At 37.6% G+C, this 18,904-nt stretch overlaps 2 protein-coding genes across 4 annotated transcripts; one reads left to right on the top strand and one right to left on the bottom strand.

Annotated features, from left to right (window-relative positions):
- On the top strand, nt 1-3,106 carry LOC104591561 (BTB/POZ and TAZ domain-containing protein 1). 2 transcript variants are annotated; one of them, XM_010250434.3, is made up of 5 exons: nt 1-227; nt 469-602; nt 957-1,260; nt 1,381-1,697; nt 2,562-3,106. In XM_010250434.3, the coding sequence occupies exons 1-5, from the start codon at nt 78-80 to the stop codon at nt 2,686-2,688; spliced, it is 1,032 nt and encodes a 343-aa protein (XP_010248736.1). In that variant the 5' UTR covers nt 1-77; the 3' UTR covers nt 2,689-3,106. The 2 variants fall into 2 exon arrangements, with proteins under 2 accessions (XP_010248736.1, XP_088759627.1); XM_088903501.1 differs by having other exon boundaries at nt 11-227; nt 394-602.
- A 1,069-nt stretch (nt 3,107-4,175) lies between these two features.
- LOC104591560 (ARM repeat superfamily protein) lies at nt 4,176-18,481 on the bottom strand. Of its 2 annotated transcripts, none has more exons than XM_010250432.3 (15): nt 17,747-18,481; nt 12,211-12,387; nt 11,920-12,044; nt 11,645-11,783; nt 9,488-9,634; nt 9,359-9,412; nt 8,051-8,146; nt 7,894-7,953; nt 7,679-7,753; nt 7,544-7,597; nt 7,231-7,332; nt 6,525-7,145; nt 5,476-5,571; nt 4,959-5,066; nt 4,176-4,505 (listed from the first exon to the last, which is right to left on the bottom strand). In XM_010250432.3, the coding sequence occupies exons 1-15, from the start codon at nt 18,164-18,166 to the stop codon at nt 4,356-4,358; spliced, it is 2,424 nt and encodes an 807-aa protein (XP_010248734.1). In that variant the 5' UTR covers nt 18,167-18,481; the 3' UTR covers nt 4,176-4,355. The 2 variants fall into 2 exon arrangements, with proteins under 2 accessions (XP_010248734.1, XP_010248735.1); XM_010250433.3 differs by having other exon boundaries at nt 12,211-12,296; nt 17,747-17,939.
- Between the last annotated feature and the right edge of the window lie 423 nt (nt 18,482-18,904).

Raw genomic sequence — 18,904 nt, forward strand, 5'->3', positions numbered from 1 at the left:
TAAATCGGGAGACATGCTCGCGCCGGCTGAACTACTCAAACAAAAAGTATTCTCTCGCTCGCTCCAATACAAGCAATATGCAAACTATGACCGTTTCTCCGATCAACTTCCCGGCTTTCCGTTGCCTTTCCGACTTCACTCATCAGACTTCTGTCGGCGCTCCCTTACCTGACGTCCAAATCCGAACTTCCGGCGGCTTAAGCATCCCGGCGCATTCTAGCATTCTGGTACCCGATCAATACTGCTTCGTTCCGATTCCAGTTGGCTTAATTTCTTCCTAGAGATTTAACGCTCTTATTTCAAGATGATCATATGCTCTGTTTTCTTCGATCAATATTTTCAATTGATTCATTTTATATAAAAGATTTTTCTTTTGTGCTTCGTGACTTTTAGCTTTCTGTTGCTCCCGAGCCATTTCTCAATTTCGGAGATCTGATATTTTCTTTTTTCCTTCCTGGAAAATCGAAGGCTTCGGTTTCACCTGTGTTGGAGAACATCTTAGATCGACCTCGAAAGCGTTCGACTTCTGAGAACATAATTCCTATTCTCGGCGTTCCCTGTGATTCCGTGGTCGCGTTTGTTCGGTTTCTGTATTCATTAAGGTTAGTTCCTCCCTCAACTAAAGTTAAGGTATCATCGAATCTGAAATGCGCCGGGCGTTTTTTCTTCACATGAGCAACCGGATTACATTGGCCACTTGATCCTGGATGTATATCCTGCAGTTTACATGATCACTGGCCAAGATCTTTGGATCTGGTTTGGCGCAGCTCAGGTTTCTTTGACTTGTTTGTCAAGAAAAGATGGAGAAGAGGACGAAAAACTGCTGCCTCCGTTCAGGGATTCCGGTACCTCTCTTTGTCCCGGAAGGGAAGAGAGATCAAGGATTCCGGTCGCGTAGAAATTGCATCAGTTTTAGATGTGGAGCGTGAAATAACGAAAATTTTCCCTAATACCAGATGCACCGAGGAAGAAATGGACAACTACGGGATCCATCTATTGGCATTGTCGCACGTGTTCTCGGTACCCCAGCTGAAACAGAGATGCACGAGAGCGTTGAGTGGACGGTTGACTGTGGAGAACGTGGTGGACGTGCTCAAACTCGCGAGAATGTGTGATGCTCCGGATCTTTACCTCAAGTGCATGAAGTTGGTGTCCAACGAGTTCAAAGCCGTGGAGAACACAGAAGGATGGAAATTCCTGCAAAATCACGATCCTTGGCTGGAACTCGAGATCCTACAGTTCCTTGATGAAACCGAATCGGTCCGTAACTTAAAAACATTTATTTTATTTAACATTTTTTCTCTTTCTCCATCTTTTGCATTGCGATCTACATATATAAACTGAAATTATTAACGCGTATATACTATAATGTGACAACAGAGGCGGAAGCGGCGGAGTAAGAAGAGGGAGGAGCAGAATCTATATGTGCAGCTAAGCGAAGCGATGGAGTGCTTGGAACACATATGTACGGAAGGCTGCACGAGTGTTGGGCCATACGATAAGGAGCCCACGAAGAACAGGGAACCCTGCAGCAAGTTCAGCACTTGCCACGGTGTACAGCTCTTGATTCGACATTTCGCTGGGTGTAACAAGAGGGTGAACGGAGGTTGCTGCCGCTGCAAGCAGATGTGGCAACTTCTCCGGCTTCACTCTTCCATGTGTGACCAAACCGATTGTTGCAGAGTTCCTATGTGCAGGTACTTAGTGATTTGTATGATAGAGACTAATAAGAGCGGGGGAGACCCAACACGCAACACCCAATGGTTTTCATTTTCTTTTTATTATTATTGTTATTTTGACATAGCGGCCTTGAATCTTGATTCCATTTTCTTCATTCCACCACTTAATTTAATAGAGCATTAAACCGACCTAAGCAAGCAAAAGATCGTCGACATGTCTTCGTCTTGCCGCTTCCTCGTACTTGGGTGATTCCAGTCGCATGATTCTCTTTCAACGACTCCCCACGCAGCCGCGCCCCACAGCACATCCCCGCCGTGTATCGGAAATATCTCTCGATGATAGTATGAGAAGTGATGATGACATCATCAGATGGTTTATATAGGTTTACGGTTTGTTATGGTGAAGGTTCCACGTGTGGAGCGCGCTGCGTGGGGAGCCAATCGGAACTCGTCCCATTCGGAATCTGCTGCATGCCACGTTGTATGTAATAGACTACGTAGAACTGGAATCCGCTAGGATGTTGAATTGAATTCATCCATTGTCGTGTAATTTGGTTTAAGGGTTGCCAGCTGGACGATCACGATATACTTGTAGCCAACGTTTCTCCATAGACTGGTGGACCATCGCCGGTGAACATTACAGACGGGCGGATAATGTCCGTCCCCCAGGGAGGGCTGGGAAGGTTATTCCATCGTTGGATGCCTTGTAAAATGTTGACATTAGCTGTTCCTTAGCATCACCTCTTCTAACGCCATTATTAAATTTTTAGGGTGTTGAATTAATTACAGGAGAATAAACAATTAATTCATCTTTTTTGCCTTTCTGTTTAATTTCATGGTGCTATTCATTGATATTTTTGTTTATGCTTGGATATATGACAGGCAATTCAAATTGAGAGCGCAACTTGATAAGAAAGGGGACGATGCAAGGTGGAGACTTCTTGTGAGGCGAGTGATGTCTGCCAAAGCTATGTCTTCGTTGTACTTGGCCAAGAGGAGGAGAGAATAAGAGACGAGAGACCACGGATGCTAAGGGAACCAGAGGCTTTACAACATTTCGATGAGCCACTATGATGATATCATTTTTATTCAAAATTCCTTATCTTAAAAAGAGGAATTTTTTTCATAAATGTGTTCCTTTGACTGATTTCATCCATCAATATCACGTTTGTAGACTCCTTTTCTACGTGTTTGAAAGTAAATGGGAAAAAGTCTCTCTCCGAAAAGTAGGTTAGGGTCGCTTTAGAAGCTGTATAACAAGAGGTAGGTGGTGTCTCATGTCTGAGATGATTCGGAATGAAAACTATGTTGTACGTTCTGAACTTTTAACAGGACGTTCTTGTAAATAATGTTGAGCCTGGCGGCCCAGGCCCGTTGTGTGAATAAAAAATCAGTAAGGCAAGGCCTTTTTTTTTTTTTTGCCGTCACACTTGGTAATCTTTCCATCAAATGAAACGAGTCCAATGCATCAAACCCCTAACCGAGTAGGACAAAATGTTAAATACGTTAAAATTCTTCCAAGTTGTCACGTAGTCAGATTTTATACTGCAGCCGTCTGAATGAAATTATTTCATTTGTCATCCCCAAGGAGAAATCAGCTTACTCTCGTTGGAGAAATCATCGGGAGATATTCTTAATACACGGAAGTAATGTGCTGTGGGACGTTGTGGAACACTCCCTTATGGGGTGTATATCTGAACTCGAGTTAAAACCGTGAAATCACGGCCTTTTATACACTGCTGTAGGCCCACGATGTCACTTCATCCAACTTAAGGTCGGTCTACAGCAAGGGCCGTGATTCAGTTTTAAAACACCGGCAGGAGATTCTTTGGTCCTTGACCTAAACACGTAACTGAATAAATTAAGATGTCTTAACTTCGAATGCATGCCAACGAGACGAAAAAAAAATCATAGGAAATGATGAATCTCGTTGCAGTACCATACGTCTTCTCAAAGAATAATCCCCCCCACCTCCAGAGAGAGCGAGAGCGTGAAAAAAAAGTTAAAGCACTTGTGCGCTGTGAGCCTGTGACCCCTTCCAAAACATAATAATGTCAATCAGATATCATGCTGGGGTCTTGAAGGGCCAAAGCAGATAGTGATCAACAGAGAGTTGTCGTATTCTAAATTTCTAATTCAACCCAAAACAATGAATCTCCGCAGGCTCTTTCTCCAAGCAATAAGGGTAGGACCTTTTCCGGGTCAACAGACCAGTTGGTCTCACTGTGTAAAAAATGGAACTTTTATTACAGTGGTATGTGGTACCACAAGGCGTAATCATGCTACACTCATGTAGAGCATTAGTTCCCGAGGCATTACATCTCTTTACTGAGACCAGAGACTCGAACCTAGAGGCTGAAAATGTACCTCTGTCTAAATACGATGATCAGAGAAAATATACAAAATTAACTAGAACATAGCTAATGAATAATGATATCTCCCACCTTTTCCATCACTGATATCAAGCTAATTGAGTAGTTGTATAAAGCACCGACATAGAGAGCACCAAGATTCCTTTTTTCACTAAGATTCAATTAATAAATAGAAAACATGGGGTAAAAGAAAGACCATGCCCTCTTTATCAGCGTTGCAATCTCAATTATTGCTAATCTTAGTGTTTTAATCAAATCATAAACAAAATTGGCTATATATTGTTACAGAATGATAGAACTAAAATCACTTCCAGCCTTTCCTTCCCCGGAACTGCTTGCCAGAGGTCCGCTTCTGTTTATTTTTCTCAAGCCGAGATCGTGCAACCTTGGCTCTCTTTGCAGCTAGAGGCATTGCCTTCTTGTGCTCCTTCTGCCGATTGCTCAAACCACCAGTCTGTTATTCATGATCAAACCACACTTGATCAGAAGATTAGAAGAAAATTGAAAATGGAAACATCTTACACTGTTAGTTTTAAGCTATAGTAGGGAGAACATGTCAAGAAAGAATGCTCAAAATCTGATTGCTATTTGTCCAACGTCGAATGTCTTGACTCTTTCACTGAATTGTATTTCAGTAATACTAATAACTGATCAAGTACTGCGCCATGATTGAAGCATGTTAGTTTTACAAAATTTTAAGGAACATAATTCTAAGAATAGCCCATAAGTTATCTTCCAGCATAGATTTTGGCGCATCTTGATCAGGCTGAACCCAGAGCTATTCATAAAAAAGGAAGAATGCTTGTTTCTAAAAACTGCCATTCTAGCCAATGCAGAAGGTTAACAAGAAAACAAGGAAATAACAAGAAAGGTGCAAGAAAAGAATGCACATAAAAGGATAAGAGACCTTTTTCTGTTTTACAGCAGTTCGAGCTTGGTACTTCTCTCTGTCCTCCCTTCCAGCTCTTACCAAAGCAAGTCTTTCCTCCTTACTTAGCTTTTTTCGTACGTTAACCTATAAGACATTAGCACTAGCTTGTTAGCACTTGCATTTCCAGTAAACATGAACCAGACATTCAATATTACTTCACATTATCTAAAAGAAGTTTCTTCTCTTCAGGGAAGAGGGAGGAGTTGAGGAAGAAGAATAAAATTCAAGCAAAAGGGATAATTCTACTGTTTCCTCATGCTTGTAAGCATTTCCTACATTCATACTCCCTGTTTTGAGGCACATAGTTCTACTTCTTGCACAGATATCTGTATTCTAAAAAAGGCCATTACCCAAAGTTAGTCCAGATATCTGGGGGTCTTGGGAGACGTCGGGACTAGTGCAGACCTAACTTTTGGCATTTTCACTCGGATATCTGTAGCCACAGTAGCAAAATATAGGCAATAAGGCACCAACAAAGAAAAGATAAACTTACCTCAAGTTTAGCAGGGTCCACTCGCTTAACACTTAATTCCTCAGAACTGGGTAACAGCCCATGCTTGGTCAAAGCAAGCTTTGCTTCTTTCTTTGCCTAATCAACCAAAATATTAATGCGTATAACAATCAGAAGCACAATATGATCCAAATAAAGCATAAGGGCAATAACAATTAAAGCACAACAATAATGTTTAGTATTGTTTTCTTTCTGGTTGATAGGCAATAGTCAGTGATCAGTGACTTGAAAAAGGTTAGCAGGTGAAGACAGATGGGGCCATAGGCAACAGTTCGGGTTTTTGATCAAGTTGAAACCATCATGAAATAAAGTTGCAACCCAATCCCCTGTGAAAAATCCAGGGGGGTGGGGGCAGTTGTTAAAATCATGTGCATTGCTGAACCCTGATTCTGGGCTCATTTCTCAAAATCCAAATTCCACTATACCTAAATCTCAGCATTAAACACAATCGTTACTCAATGCAGATAAAGACATTACCCAATGTTGGCTGAACTATTTGGGGTATTGAGAGCAATGTTTTAAAACGCAGAGGCGTGAGGCGTAGTTCAGAACGCAAGAGGCGTAAGCCTCCAGACCGTTTACTTTTCTTTTCTTTTCTTTTCTCTTTTTTTCTTCTCTTTCTTTTTCTTTTCCTTCCCTTTCCTTTCCTTTCCTTTTTTTTTCCTTTTTTCTTTTTTTTCTGTCTTTTTATATAAGATGTGCATGAGGCACATGAGGCGTATGCCTCTAGCACGCCTCATGAAAAAAGCACATGAGGCGTACGCCTCAGAGGTGTCAGCGCCTCTGGCATACGCCTCAGGGCGTTTTGGGAGCGTCGCGTGCGCCTCCAGGCGTACGCCTCCCATGCATTTTAAAACAATGATTGAGAGGGGTGGCGGATACACTCTCAGGCTCAAACCTGCACTCTCATGCTTGCCAGCCCAAGATTTTACAATTACAACAAGCAAATGGCTCCTTGCTGCTCAATGGAAATAAAACTGAAAAAAAAAAGCCATGAAATGAGAGATGCAATCTTTCGTATGAAAAAATACCTTTAATTCTTTAATACGTTGGAAATCTTCATTTGAAAGAATACCATCTGTTGAGTCAGAAGAAACACGCCCCATCTTTGCTCCAGCTAATCTCTTCAGAGCCCGAAGACTAGTATCAGCAACATTAAGTTGCCCATCTAAATCAAGTAACTTCCTCTTTCGTGATATATGTTCTTCCCCCTCTTCTTCACCATTTTCCCCTACTGAATTAACATCAATAGCAGCCACCTCATCGTCATCATCATTGTCAAAGTCACCAGATTCCTCTTCTTCATTCTCTTCCTCCTCATCATCCAAAGCAACATCATAATACTCCTCTTCATCTTCATCCACTTTATTACTTTCTTTAAGTTCATCATTCTCATCCCCCATTTCCTCATAACCCTCCTCACTGTCAGAGTCATTACCCACACAAAATGATGGGGTTGGCTCATCACCACTAGCAGTAGCCTCCTCACCATCAGAGCCACTGGATTCAGATTCATCATCATTATCATCATTCTGTAGTAACTCAATGCCAGGAACATTGCTGACTACATTCACTTCACCAAATGCCTTTGGCCTTGCTTTTGGGTCAGTAGGACGCCCACGGTCCTTCTTAACCAGCAATGAAGGACACACCTGTAAGCAAATTAAAGACAGTTTTAATTCTATTGACCTGATGATGAGAAAAATGAGAGTTGGGGGGAGGGGGATGTTATATAACCTCTCTAAATAACGTTATCAAAGAACGAGCTGCAGTTGAAACAGCTTTCTCATGTGACTTCTTATATAATACAAGGTCTTGCAGCAAATCCTCTGTCATCAACTGGTTTGTCAGGAAAAGATAGATAAGTAAGAGTTCAAAGATCATATATTAACAGAAGCTACAAATAATGAACAGAAGGCATGGAAAGAAAAAATGAAATGGGAAGTGAATATATAAGAAATGAACCAAAACTACAGAATTTCAAATGATCTTAGAATATGAAATATGCATCTTCAACTAATAGAGAGGGTTCACATAAAGTTAACGATACCAAAGGCATGCGCAGACACATCTCCCTTACTGCATTTAATCCAACAGCAATTGCCTAGCAGAACAGGTATATCTCAGAAGTTAATCTCATGCCAATTCAGCAAAACAATGAGGGTAACAGACTGTTAGGAATTACCTCTGTACGAGAACGATCATGTACAAATTGATTTACAATCTGTCTGAATAACGGTTCAACTGTATCAGGGGGAACCTGATTTAGGGGGCAAAAAAGAATTAGCCAGATGGATAGGATGCAATGGCAAATTGAAGGGAAAGATGGAAGCCTAATCTTTAAGCTAAACAGGGAGCTGAAGACTAATGCAAGGATATAATAAATAAAAAAAGCACAACCATATCATGGCAGGCCTCAATTGCAGATGCAAGCAAATGTGTGACATCTCGTTGATGAGGCTGCAAAAGCAACGATAATTATGAATTTATGATAATATGAAGTCATCATAATTCAAAAATATGCAATGGGATAGCTTTCTATTGAAACATAAAATACCTGAACATATTTTTGAAGAAAAGGATAAAGATTTAATAAAATCAAGTGGTGGAGGCCAACAGTTCGAGCAATTATTTTCAATAGCATCATCTTCACCTGAAGAGAAAAATAATAATGACACCAATTATTACTTGCATCCATTAAACATAAAATAACTCATGGTTTGTTGGCAAAATAGCATATTCAACAAAGATATTGTTAAGATCCCAAGGTATATTACTGACAAAGCTTCACTTTGTCCATAAATTATAATACATCTAGAAGATTAATAGGTCAAATTAATTCAGTTAGAAATTAAGCAGCAGGCCTCTTTGAAATTTTCTAAGGAATATTTTTTTAAACCGTGGAAGGCTTTCTTTGACTTGTCTTCTCTTGCTAAAGCAGACCTTTTTTTCTTTTTTGATAAGTGAGCAGACCTCTAGTTTTTATTTGTCATTTCTGTTGAGAAGACTTGTTTTTAGTAACTTCTTGCATCTTTTGTCAGCTCATATGTCAAATCAATTGGAAATTTTGCTCTTAGAGACTCTGTTGGTGTTCTTTTTCTAAACCCTAACTCTCTTCTTATGTTAGTTGTGTTTTCATGTGCAACTGTCACTGTACAACAAAGAGATATGACATTAACTTCTAACTTAGTTATCTGATGATTTTGAAATTCAAACAAATCCTAATAGTTATAAGACAAACAACACACGATGATTGAAACCTGCATCAAAAATGCAAAATGTCCAAATTATACCAACGATCCAAATTTTAGAAAAAACTAGAAAATTTCTATATTCAAATTTAGGACCATTACATGGCATAATGGTAAAATCTCAAGCTATCAAGTGTGAGAAAATGGGTTTTAAGTCTGAGAGTGGCCACTTTTTGGGAAAAAATGCCAAAGGTTAGGATCATATCCAGTCCACCCCTCCCAAGACCACAGATAGCCGCAACCAACATTGAGTTACGGCATTGTTTTTTTAATTTAGGACCTTCATGTCCACAGTAGGCATGTAACTAGCATTTCATACACAAATTTTACCTTCCAAGACATAACAAGCCAGGCCACCAAATAATTAGCATTATAAGTTGGGGCTATTAAATTTCAAAATGCGTTCTAAAAGCATAGGTTTTAAGATAACTGAACCAGTCCACCCCTCCCACAACCAAAGATAGTTGAACCAACATTGATTGGAGGCCCTTTCTAGAAAATAGTAATATGGCATTTTTGTGTTTTGCAAGTACTCTTCAAGCAAGCCACATAAGTATATGACTAGAGGAGGCAAAGGCAGGGAATAATAAAAGAAGAAGTTAAATAAAATCTACCTCAAACCGTTCGTTGCAAGCCTGAAGGCGAGAAAATAGCTTCTCAGCAAATCCCTGCACGAAAGGTAGGCATCAGAAACATCCTATGTGTCACATGAATAAAGCTGGGGATGATGATACAGAACCAACCTGTGCATCTTTCAGATGGTTAAGTGGTGAATATCTTGGATTGTTGTTATCAGATGACATGTTTTGCTGCTTTTTCAGGCTTCGAATGACACGTTGCAATTTTGCTTGCTTTTTCTTCTTGCTAGAAGTTGTACCTTTGTGATATGCCTATAAAGTCCAGTTAGGCAATAACAGGTTAGAGATACATAAAACTGTTGGTGCTAAACATTGAGGGAAACTACAAAAAATTGATTCATTAACATAATTGTGAAAACAAATTTATCAAAAAAAACATAATTGTGAAAACAACAATTTGTGAGTTGTGGCATGTCATTTGCTAAAATATCAAAAATAAGGGTATTCACTTAATTTTTTCCACTGAGAAAACCTATATATGAGAATGCCAACCATTTCAAACCATCATCCTCTAATTTCAAATAAAGAACTAGAGGATATGATAAACACAATACATCAATCCATATTTCCTTGTTTTATGCTTTCGTATACAATAGTAGTTCAGAACTGTACTTTGCATGGTGGGATTTAAACCTACGTAAAGTGGACACATAAATGATGCTGGTATAAGGTGGAGAACATGAATATGTGAGATAAACTGATCCTGACAATAGGATATGCTTGATGTCTAAAGAAATTTCAGCTTTCATAAACCTACAAAATAATAAAAGCAATGCAAATATGAATAAAATGGGCATTATATGAACATATTCATTTACACAAAACTTAGAAAAATAATATGAAGAACAGCTGGAGGTTTAGAGAAACTAAGGTACAAACAAAGATGTATCAGTTATCATACCATCAAAAAGAGCAAAACATGCCGATCAGAACATGAGAACCATATTTGATATAGAAGAGAAGGGATGTAGAAACTAGAAAGCCTACATTAATATCCAAATCCCTCTGGAAAAGTCATTTGGAGGTTTTGCTTAAGCAAAACAGGTTCCTGGTAAATATACTTCATGATGGGAGAAATATAGATTTTACATCAGCAATACCTAATTCTGCTTCAGAGTTAAAATGATAAAAGTCAATTGCAGCAATTCCAAAAGAAAATCTTCTTCTCTATGTGCAGACATCTTAATAATGATAACTACAATAGTAATAGATACAATACTTGATAGAGTGCAGTATTCATGGTCACATACCCAAGTCAATAAGAATACTACACACATTTGACTTTCAGAATTGTATTGACAATTTTGCTACATATTGACTGTAGCAAAGAAGATTGGTGATATCAAGCTTCACTCTTTTTAAAATGGTAAGGTATATTGTATTAAAATAAAAATCCATACAGGGTATATCCCTTTACAGAAAATTACAGTGAAACTCTACAAAAAATAAGGAATACTTGTGACTCGTTAAGCTCAAAAAACCTCTGGGGACAAATGATTCAAAGCTGAATTATCCCTACACTGTCCCCTTACAGATACCCAAGAGATTATGTTTCTTACTGTCCTCCTCAATATCAAGCTTGACAATTGCATTCTCCAGATTGGCTAATGCAGATAAACAGGTATAGTCAAACAGCAGCATTGTATCTTCCATATCACAAATTAAACCAGTTGAGATAACCAATCTTACAATCTAAAATTGACCAAGGAAAACAAAAAAGCAGGTTTACAAAGCAAATATCTTCAAAATTACCAAAGAGAACTTCATTTACCATACAGAAAGAGATCATATCAAATGAAATAATAATAATAATAATAATAATAAAAGTTTGCCAATCTAATAAAATTTAATAGCATCGTGGCCAATTCAAAATTTGGATTTTGGAAACCAAGTCCATGGCTTCATTTTCTGAATGAACTACCATTAACCCAACCCACTCATTATTTGCCCATCTCTGTTCCCAAATATACAACACAAGAAATAATACCCAATACAACACCACAAGAAGTTATTTCCCCAATACTTATAAAAAAAAAAGTTGCTTCCCCAAATGAATCTTACTTTCAAAACCTTCTTAAGTTCATCATCAACCAAGAAGAAACGAAAGTTTGGTTTATTTAAATACAAAGAGGAGTAAAATCAAATACATAAAGTGCTTTAGAGGGCATATTCTAGACAGCATCGCAACAGAACATGGCAAACAAAAAATAGGAGTAGCTTTCACTAGCATTAACATAAATAGGATAAAATTGAGTTAACTACCTTGTAGACAGCCTCCCTACTAAGAATAACTTGAGGATTTTCAGAAGCCATATCATCTTCACTGTTTGAATCTTCACTATCATCAGCTTCTTCAATCTTTTCATAACCAAGAAGGAATGACAAAGCAGCAATCATAATCCTGCAGAGTTCAGGTTAAAAGACATGTTCCCTGTTATTCAAAAGAGAATGCATGCCTCAAAGATGGATGAAAACATACAGTGCAGAATAAAATAGAAGTTCCATGTTTCTCTTGGAGTTTTGGGGTAAATGGATACCTAGAAGATGAATGGAGACATGCAAGACATATAGCATTTGCTGTTCTATCATCAAACCAGACTCTTCTCTGATGAAGATCACAAAGTACAACAAGAGATCTTTTAGCTTTTGACTCATCCTCCTCCTGAAACAACAAACAATTTCAGAAATTAGTAATGCATTGACTTGGTTAAATCTGTAAAGTCTAGTTCTCCTTTAATAAGCATCAATTAAAAACTTAGAATGCATACAAAGAATAATACTAACAATGCCAAAGAAATTAGTAGTGCATATCAAAATTTAATACCTACCTGGAGCATTGCAAATAGGATATTCTGTAGTCTTCGATTCTTAGCTTCATTTTTATGTGTCTGATTCATGCGCCGAATGCTGTGCCCTACATGAGAAAATGCTAGCTTCCTTAAAGCCCTGTCTCCTAGAGTTTGAAGTTCCATAAATAGTGCAAGAGTTTCTCCAATATCAACTACCTATGAAACAAAAAAAAAAAAAAAAAAAACGTGACAATTTAAAAAGGGCAAACAAAGAAAAGAGTTTAAGTTGAATAATCTCTTGCTTATTTACAATGTCATGTGTTGCTTGGTACCTATCAAAAAAAAATGTCATGTGTTGCTTGGTCTTAAGTAGGGTATTGCATAAAAAATGGTGCTTGGACTGTGGGTTCTTTATTCACTTTGCACTCAACTTATAACTGATAATTTTATAGAATCCTATAAGCATGACAATGAATTAAATCAGTTGTGGTTTCCAATGAATAACAAGTAAAATTCTATTCACATTTTTTTATCACTTAATGTTTTTTTGAGAGAAGATAAAAAAAAAAAATGGGAGGGATGTACATGAGAGAAGATAACTGATTTCATTAAGCGATAAAGACAATTTAGTGGGCTTTGTCTTTATCACTTAAAAATTGTGTTCACATTACTTCCAACTACAAAGTAGGACAGTGACTAAACCCTGGTTTCACCACAGATATTTCTTTTCCTATTCAATTACGCAACTTAGCTACATGAATCTTGTCTTGCCAATCCATTCTGTTCAGTGCCATATCCATTATTAAACTATGGGCACTTAAAATCATTTCTTATTACTTCCACCCATGTCTTTTTCGGTCTGCCCCTAGTTCTTCTAGCCCCTACAACTTGAAACAAATCACTTTTCTTTCTGAAAGGTGTTGTAGACAATCTTCTCTATTCACGTGACCACACCATCTCAATCTACTTTCTTTCATTTTGTCACCTATTGGAGCTACTCCTAGGTTCCTTCATATGGCTTCAGTTCTAACCTTTTTCTTCCTATTTTACCACTGCATTTCTGCCACACTCATTTTTGGGACACCTTGTTTCTTAACTGTCTAATACTCTGCTCCATACAACATCACTGACAAAAAATTGCTTTATATAATTTTCCTTTTAGCTGAAGTAGTAATTTCCTATCCCATAAGTGGGAGCAAGTCTGTCTTCCTATTGAAGAAGGGGGTTTGGGTATTAGAAAATTAATTAACACAGCCCTCCATAGTAAGTGGATTTGGAGGTTTGGTACTGAAAGGAATGCTTGGTGGAGAAATCTAATTGCAGCCAAGTTTGGGGTGATGTGGGGAGTTTGGTGCACTCAGGATTCCCTTCCAAGTTGAGGCTGTTCTCTTTGGAAAGGAATCATGAAGTGTTTCCCAACTTTTTTCGAAGGGGTGGGGTTTAAAGTAGGTAAAGGGGAAGGTTAAAGTTCTGGACAGATCCTTGGTGTTTGGGCTGTACCCTGGCTGAAACCTTCCCTCTCCTCTTCCAATGTGCTTTCTGACCAAGATGTTTTGGTGGCTGATTCTTATGTTTGGTCTGAAAATTCTGTAGTCTGGGCTCCTCAATTCAGAAGGAATTTATTTGATTGGGAAATTGGGGAAGTGATGAATTTGCTGAACTTGTTATAGAGGCAAGAAATCGACATCAGCAAGGAGGATAAGTGGTGTTGGAAGCAAGGTTCAAAATATCGATACGCCCGACATGCTGGTAGAGGCGTATCGGGCAGTATCGATAGTTTTTTCTTTGGATTTTTTTTTTCAAATCCGGTTCAGAGGAGCCGATTTTAAGGTCCATCCACCCCGTGAACTGGTCAAAATCCCAAAACACCCCCTAGAGAGGCGTATCAGGAAAGCCCCTGATACGATACGTATCGGCTGATACGTATTGAAATTTCGAACCTTGGTTGGAAGTGAAATGTTAATGGGTGATTCTCAGTGAAATCTTTGGCTTTAAAATTGAATAGTTCAGGTTTATCAGATTCCCCCTGCAAGCAAGTTTGGAATCTTACCCCCCCCCCCGCTTCAAAAGTGAGCTTTCTGGTGTGGGCTATGTCTCTGAATAAGTGCCTCACTAGAACAAATCTGGAGAGAAGGAGTCTGCATCTCTTGGATCTGTCTTGTGGCCTTTGTGGTATGATCCCTGAAACGATTGACCATTTGGGCTTACATTGTACTTTCACTTCTAAGGTGTGGCCCGTGTGGGATCACTTTCTCAATGCAGCTGGGATTAGTTGGGTTATGCCAAGCTCAATCAAAGACTTTCTAATGTGCTGCAGGAATGTCTAAGGTCTGAAGAAAAAAGGAAAGATTGTGTGGAAGTGTGTACCTGCAGCTGTACTCTGGTCTATCTGGACTGAAAGGAACAGTAGAATTTTTTGTAACAAAGAGAAGAGCCCAGAAGATGTAATCCATTCTGCTGTTAGCAGACTGATTTCTTGGGTTTCTGTTAAATCTGATTTCATAAATCAGAATGTGTCTGAGTTGTTAAGATCCCACTCCCTTTAGAGCTTGTAATCTGTTATGGTCTCTTGGCTGTTCACTGAGGCTAGAGAGCTGTTGTACTATAAGCTTGCTGCTTTCTAATAAAATTTATCTTACCCTTCAAAAAAATAAAATAAAATAAGACTCCAGATGCAAATTTGCAACCCTTCATTTTTCCCATCATGCTCTAATTCTATGGGTGACATCCTCCTCAATCTCTCCTTTGTTATGAATTATTGAACCAAGGTAACAAATGAGGTCACATTGAGTTATCTCTTGGTCTCCAATCCTAAGTGTAACTTGGTCTGCACTCCTATTATTATTATTATTAAATTTACATTGCATATATTTTGTTTTAGTCCTACTTGTTTTAAAACCTCTTTTTTCTAATGCAATTGTCCATGAACCTCTTCTTTTTAATGTTGTTGTCCATGAACATCAGGCACCATGGGACCTCCTCTTGAACATAGTTGTCAAGGTGACGCCTAGGCGACAAGGCACCCTTGGAAGCTCGCCTCACCTAATAACCAAGCAGTTCTGTATATTGTGTTATAAAACACTTTCGTATTTTTAATTTTTTTAGATAATAATTATAAAATAGACATTTTTTGATAAATATATAAAATAGACATTATTAAACTAAAATATCCATTCTGTGTGTTTATATATTAATTTCTTTTTATTATTTTCTTATTTGTTAGGGTTTAATCTTCTTCTTCTCCTTTTCTCTTCCTCTTTTCCTATAACAAAAGCCCCTATACTTTTTGAGTTTTCTTTTCTTTCTTCTTTTTTTTCTCATGAATATGTTGATTTTCTATACTTTAAGGAAATATGGTATGGAACCTAGGCAACTACACTAGGATATATATGTTTTTTATTTAAAAAAAAAATCCATCGCCTAGGCAACTAGGCGACAAGGCAACAAGGCGCCCCTCTGTCGCATATCCTTGCCTTGGTGGCTTGGCACCTTGAAAACCATGCTCTTGAATATGTGTAATCAATTCATCTATGACTATTGCAAATAAATAAGGACCAAGTGTTGAACCTTGGTGAAAACCCATTCTAACAATAAAATATGAAGCCTCACCCATGGGTGTTATAATGATTTTTGCATCCTCATGCATATCCTTAATTAGTCACATACCCATTTGGGACTCCTTTCTTTTCCAAAACCCACCACTCTCTAGAGACTACCACATGCTCTATCTAGACCTATGAATACCATATGAAGATATCTCTTCTTCTCTCTATAATTTTCTATCACTCATCTTAACAGAAAGATGACTTCTATGGTTGATCTCCTTGGCATAAACCTAAATTGGTTCTCTAAAATATTTATTTCATGCAATAACCTCTACTTAGTTACTCTCCCAAAGTTTCATAGTGTGGCGCATAAGTTTAATTTCACAATAATTATTACAACTTTGTGCATCGCCCTCATTTTTAAAAATTGACACCAATGCAATTTCTCCATTCATCCAACATTTTCTTTGTTTCCATTGTTTTATTTAATAGTTTGCCTACCTCTATCATTCCTTTCCACACTTCTATTGGGATACCATCAGGTCCTAATATCTTTCCCTTCATCTAATTTAGTGTCTTCGGTAATTCCAATTTTACCACTAGCACCCAAGGATTAAGGTATCGATACGATACTCCCGATACGGGGCGTATCATATCCGTATCCATGATCATGGATACAAGATACGCTACAACTGGATATGTAACCTATGAGTCGTGCGTATTGGTACAATATGCCTCCGTATCAGAGCTTATCGCACCATATCGGTGGATACGGTCTGATACACACCGATACGGAGGCGTATCCGTGTCTAGTTTGACAAAATTGTAAATTGAGTACTTTCGGATTGTTTTTTATCTTTAATACAAGTTAAAAAATAGTATTATGAAAACTGAAATAATAATTTATGATTTAATTTTTCCAAAAAAATAATAATAACTAAAAATTATAAAAATAATATATTTCATCTACCTTAGATGATTTATATATTTTATTTTACACATAATTATATGTTAAAAATGAAAACATAGTTATTATTTGAAAAAATAGTTATTATATAAAAATACTAAATAAATAAATTTTTCCAACAAAATTAATGGAAAACAGAAAATTATAATTATAAAAACTGAAACGAATAATTTAAGATTATTTTCCCAAAAGATATAATAAAAACTGAAAATTAAATATAATTTATTTTATCTACCTTAAATGACTTATTTGTTTTATTTTACAATTGTGTGTAAAATAAAAAGATTATATGTTAAAAATGAAAACATTTTATTATTTAAAAAATAGTTGTTATTTAAATAAAATACTAAATTAATAAATATTCCCAAAAATTAATAAAATTGAAAATTATAATTATAAAAATGAAAGTATGATAATTAGTGTACAATGTTTGAATGTTCTAGAGTCCCGGTATTGTTTATTGTAACATTTCTCTTCATATAACATATTGAAGTATGCATTTCTCATGTCTTTATATCTTGTTCATAAATAATTCAGCTTTTGGTTTAGTATTATTAATGTATTAATGTGATTTGTGATTTGTATGCATTTCACTAGCGTATCCAAGCATTTCTATATCTTTCGTTCATATCCATGCCTTTATCAGTATCTGACTATACTTTGATCCTTGACTAGTACCCTTTACGTGTTCTCCATTTAATATATTTTTAAAATAGTTTTTTCATCTTTTATCAAGACTCTTTGATCACTCACAAACGAATATTGCACTAAAAAATCAGTAAATCTTGCAGATTCAAATTTTAAGGACCAGTAGAGTTTATTCATACCAGAAATTCCCAAAGCTCATGTAAGAATTCATCAAATTGTTCCGGCATGGAGATTTGAAAAAGAAAACCAAGAGCATTCATAGAAATTCCAAACTATAATTTACATGTGCTTTCCTTTTTCTTTTTTTAGTTTCGGGGATATACGTTACAAGCATCAGAGTGTTAAGTAATTGTGGAAAAATGTAAATATACATAGAACCAAAAGTAAAGTAGCAATAAGGGGATAATTGGAATACCTTGCGATTGATGAGAAGGATTAGGGCTTGAACTAGATGGCATCGAAGAGACGACGGAAGCGACCGAGAAGAAGAGCGGAGCAAGTCAGCAAGTTGTTTAGGAAAATCTGCGAGGTGCTTGGGATAGAAGGGAGTGACATGAGCCAAGAACATGGCCATGTCGCCCAGGTCCTTGGCGACAGTTGGGTCGCTACCGACCCCGCCGATCGAAGTGAAGTTGAAAGAAGCTTGCTGCTGGAAGAGATGAAGAACGGAATCGAAATGGCGGTAGAGAAGGAGGAGCTCGGACTCGTAGCTTTCAGGGTCGCATTTCATCTTCGATTGCAGGGCAGGAAGGCTCAGCTTCTCCGCGCTTCGACCGGAAGCAGCGAGGGACTCTGGCGCCAAATCGGGAAGGCCATGGCAGGATAAAGAAGTCATGGTCGCCTTCCTTCCCTCTTACCTCCTGTCCTAGCAGATCAGATGCCGAACAGAAACCCTATATAAACCCTAGTAGGACATCCGGTACGAGTATCTGTCCTGGTAGCACCGGTTTCTTGCCTTCACGAAAATAACTGTTAAACTTGTGCCGGATATGGGATTGATTATCTCTTAAACTACCCAAGGCTTTTGGAAATTAAGACCCTGTTTGGCATCACTCTAAATAATCGTTTCTGACGATTCTGAGAATGAGAATCTTATTTGGTTTTGTCGGACCTTCTTGGTTTCTCATTCGAATGGGATGAGAACTCCTCCGCCAGTGATTCTATGGAGTGAAAAAATATGACTTCTGAAAATGAATTCTCGGCCTTAATTCATTATTGCATCGTCATTATTAAAAAAACGAACACATGTAACGAGAGTCACACGTGAAAATAAGGGTATTATGGTAAATACAAGGTTCAAAATATCGTTATCTATTGGCCCGATATTAAAAACAACTCAAGCTCATTTCATTCACATTTTCATTGCTTCTTGCAACGACTCTCTACCGGTCTACTCTAGCGTTGTCGACATCTCAGCTTTCTCAGGTAATATTTCAAACCAGGTTTCATATCTTCTCTACCCACAGTTGAATCTCACTTCAAACGTTGTTTGTTTTCTTTCCAGCTCGAATCTCATTCAAATCTCAACTTCGTCACTCACAAGTATGGAACTCAACCATTGAGCTTTTTTTGT

Source organism: Nelumbo nucifera, chromosome 4, assembly GCF_055504915.1.
Source record: "Nelumbo nucifera cultivar China Antique chromosome 4, China Antique-T2T, whole genome shotgun sequence".
Taxonomy (NCBI): Eukaryota; Viridiplantae; Streptophyta; class Magnoliopsida; order Proteales; family Nelumbonaceae; genus Nelumbo; species Nelumbo nucifera.

What these genes read in the sequence shown, in the direction of transcription:
- LOC104591561 (XM_088903501.1), top strand. Translation starts at nt 78, where the DNA reads ATGCAAACTATGACCGTTTCTCCGATCAACTTCCCGGCTTTCCGTTGC. An exon ending in CGGTTTCTGTATTCATTAAG is followed by an intron (nt 603 to 956) that starts GTTAGTTCCTCC and finishes CCCTAATACCAG; the next exon opens with ATGCACCGAGGAAGAAATGG. An exon ending in TGCAGAGTTCCTATGTGCAG is followed by an intron (nt 1,698 to 2,561) that starts GTACTTAGTGAT and finishes GATATATGACAG; the next exon opens with GCAATTCAAATTGAGAGCGC.
- LOC104591560 (XM_010250432.3), bottom strand. Translation starts at nt 18,166, where the DNA reads ATGACTTCTTTATCCTGCCATGGCCTTCCCGATTTGGCGCCAGAGTCC. An exon ending in TGTCTCCATTCATCTTCTAG is followed by an intron (nt 11,784 to 11,919) that starts GTATCCATTTAC and finishes TGAACTCTGCAG; the next exon opens with GATTATGATTGCTGCTTTGT. An exon ending in CTTGCAACGAACGGTTTGAG is followed by an intron (nt 8,147 to 9,358) that starts GTAGATTTTATT and finishes TTTTCTCTTCAG; the next exon opens with GTGAAGATGATGCTATTGAA.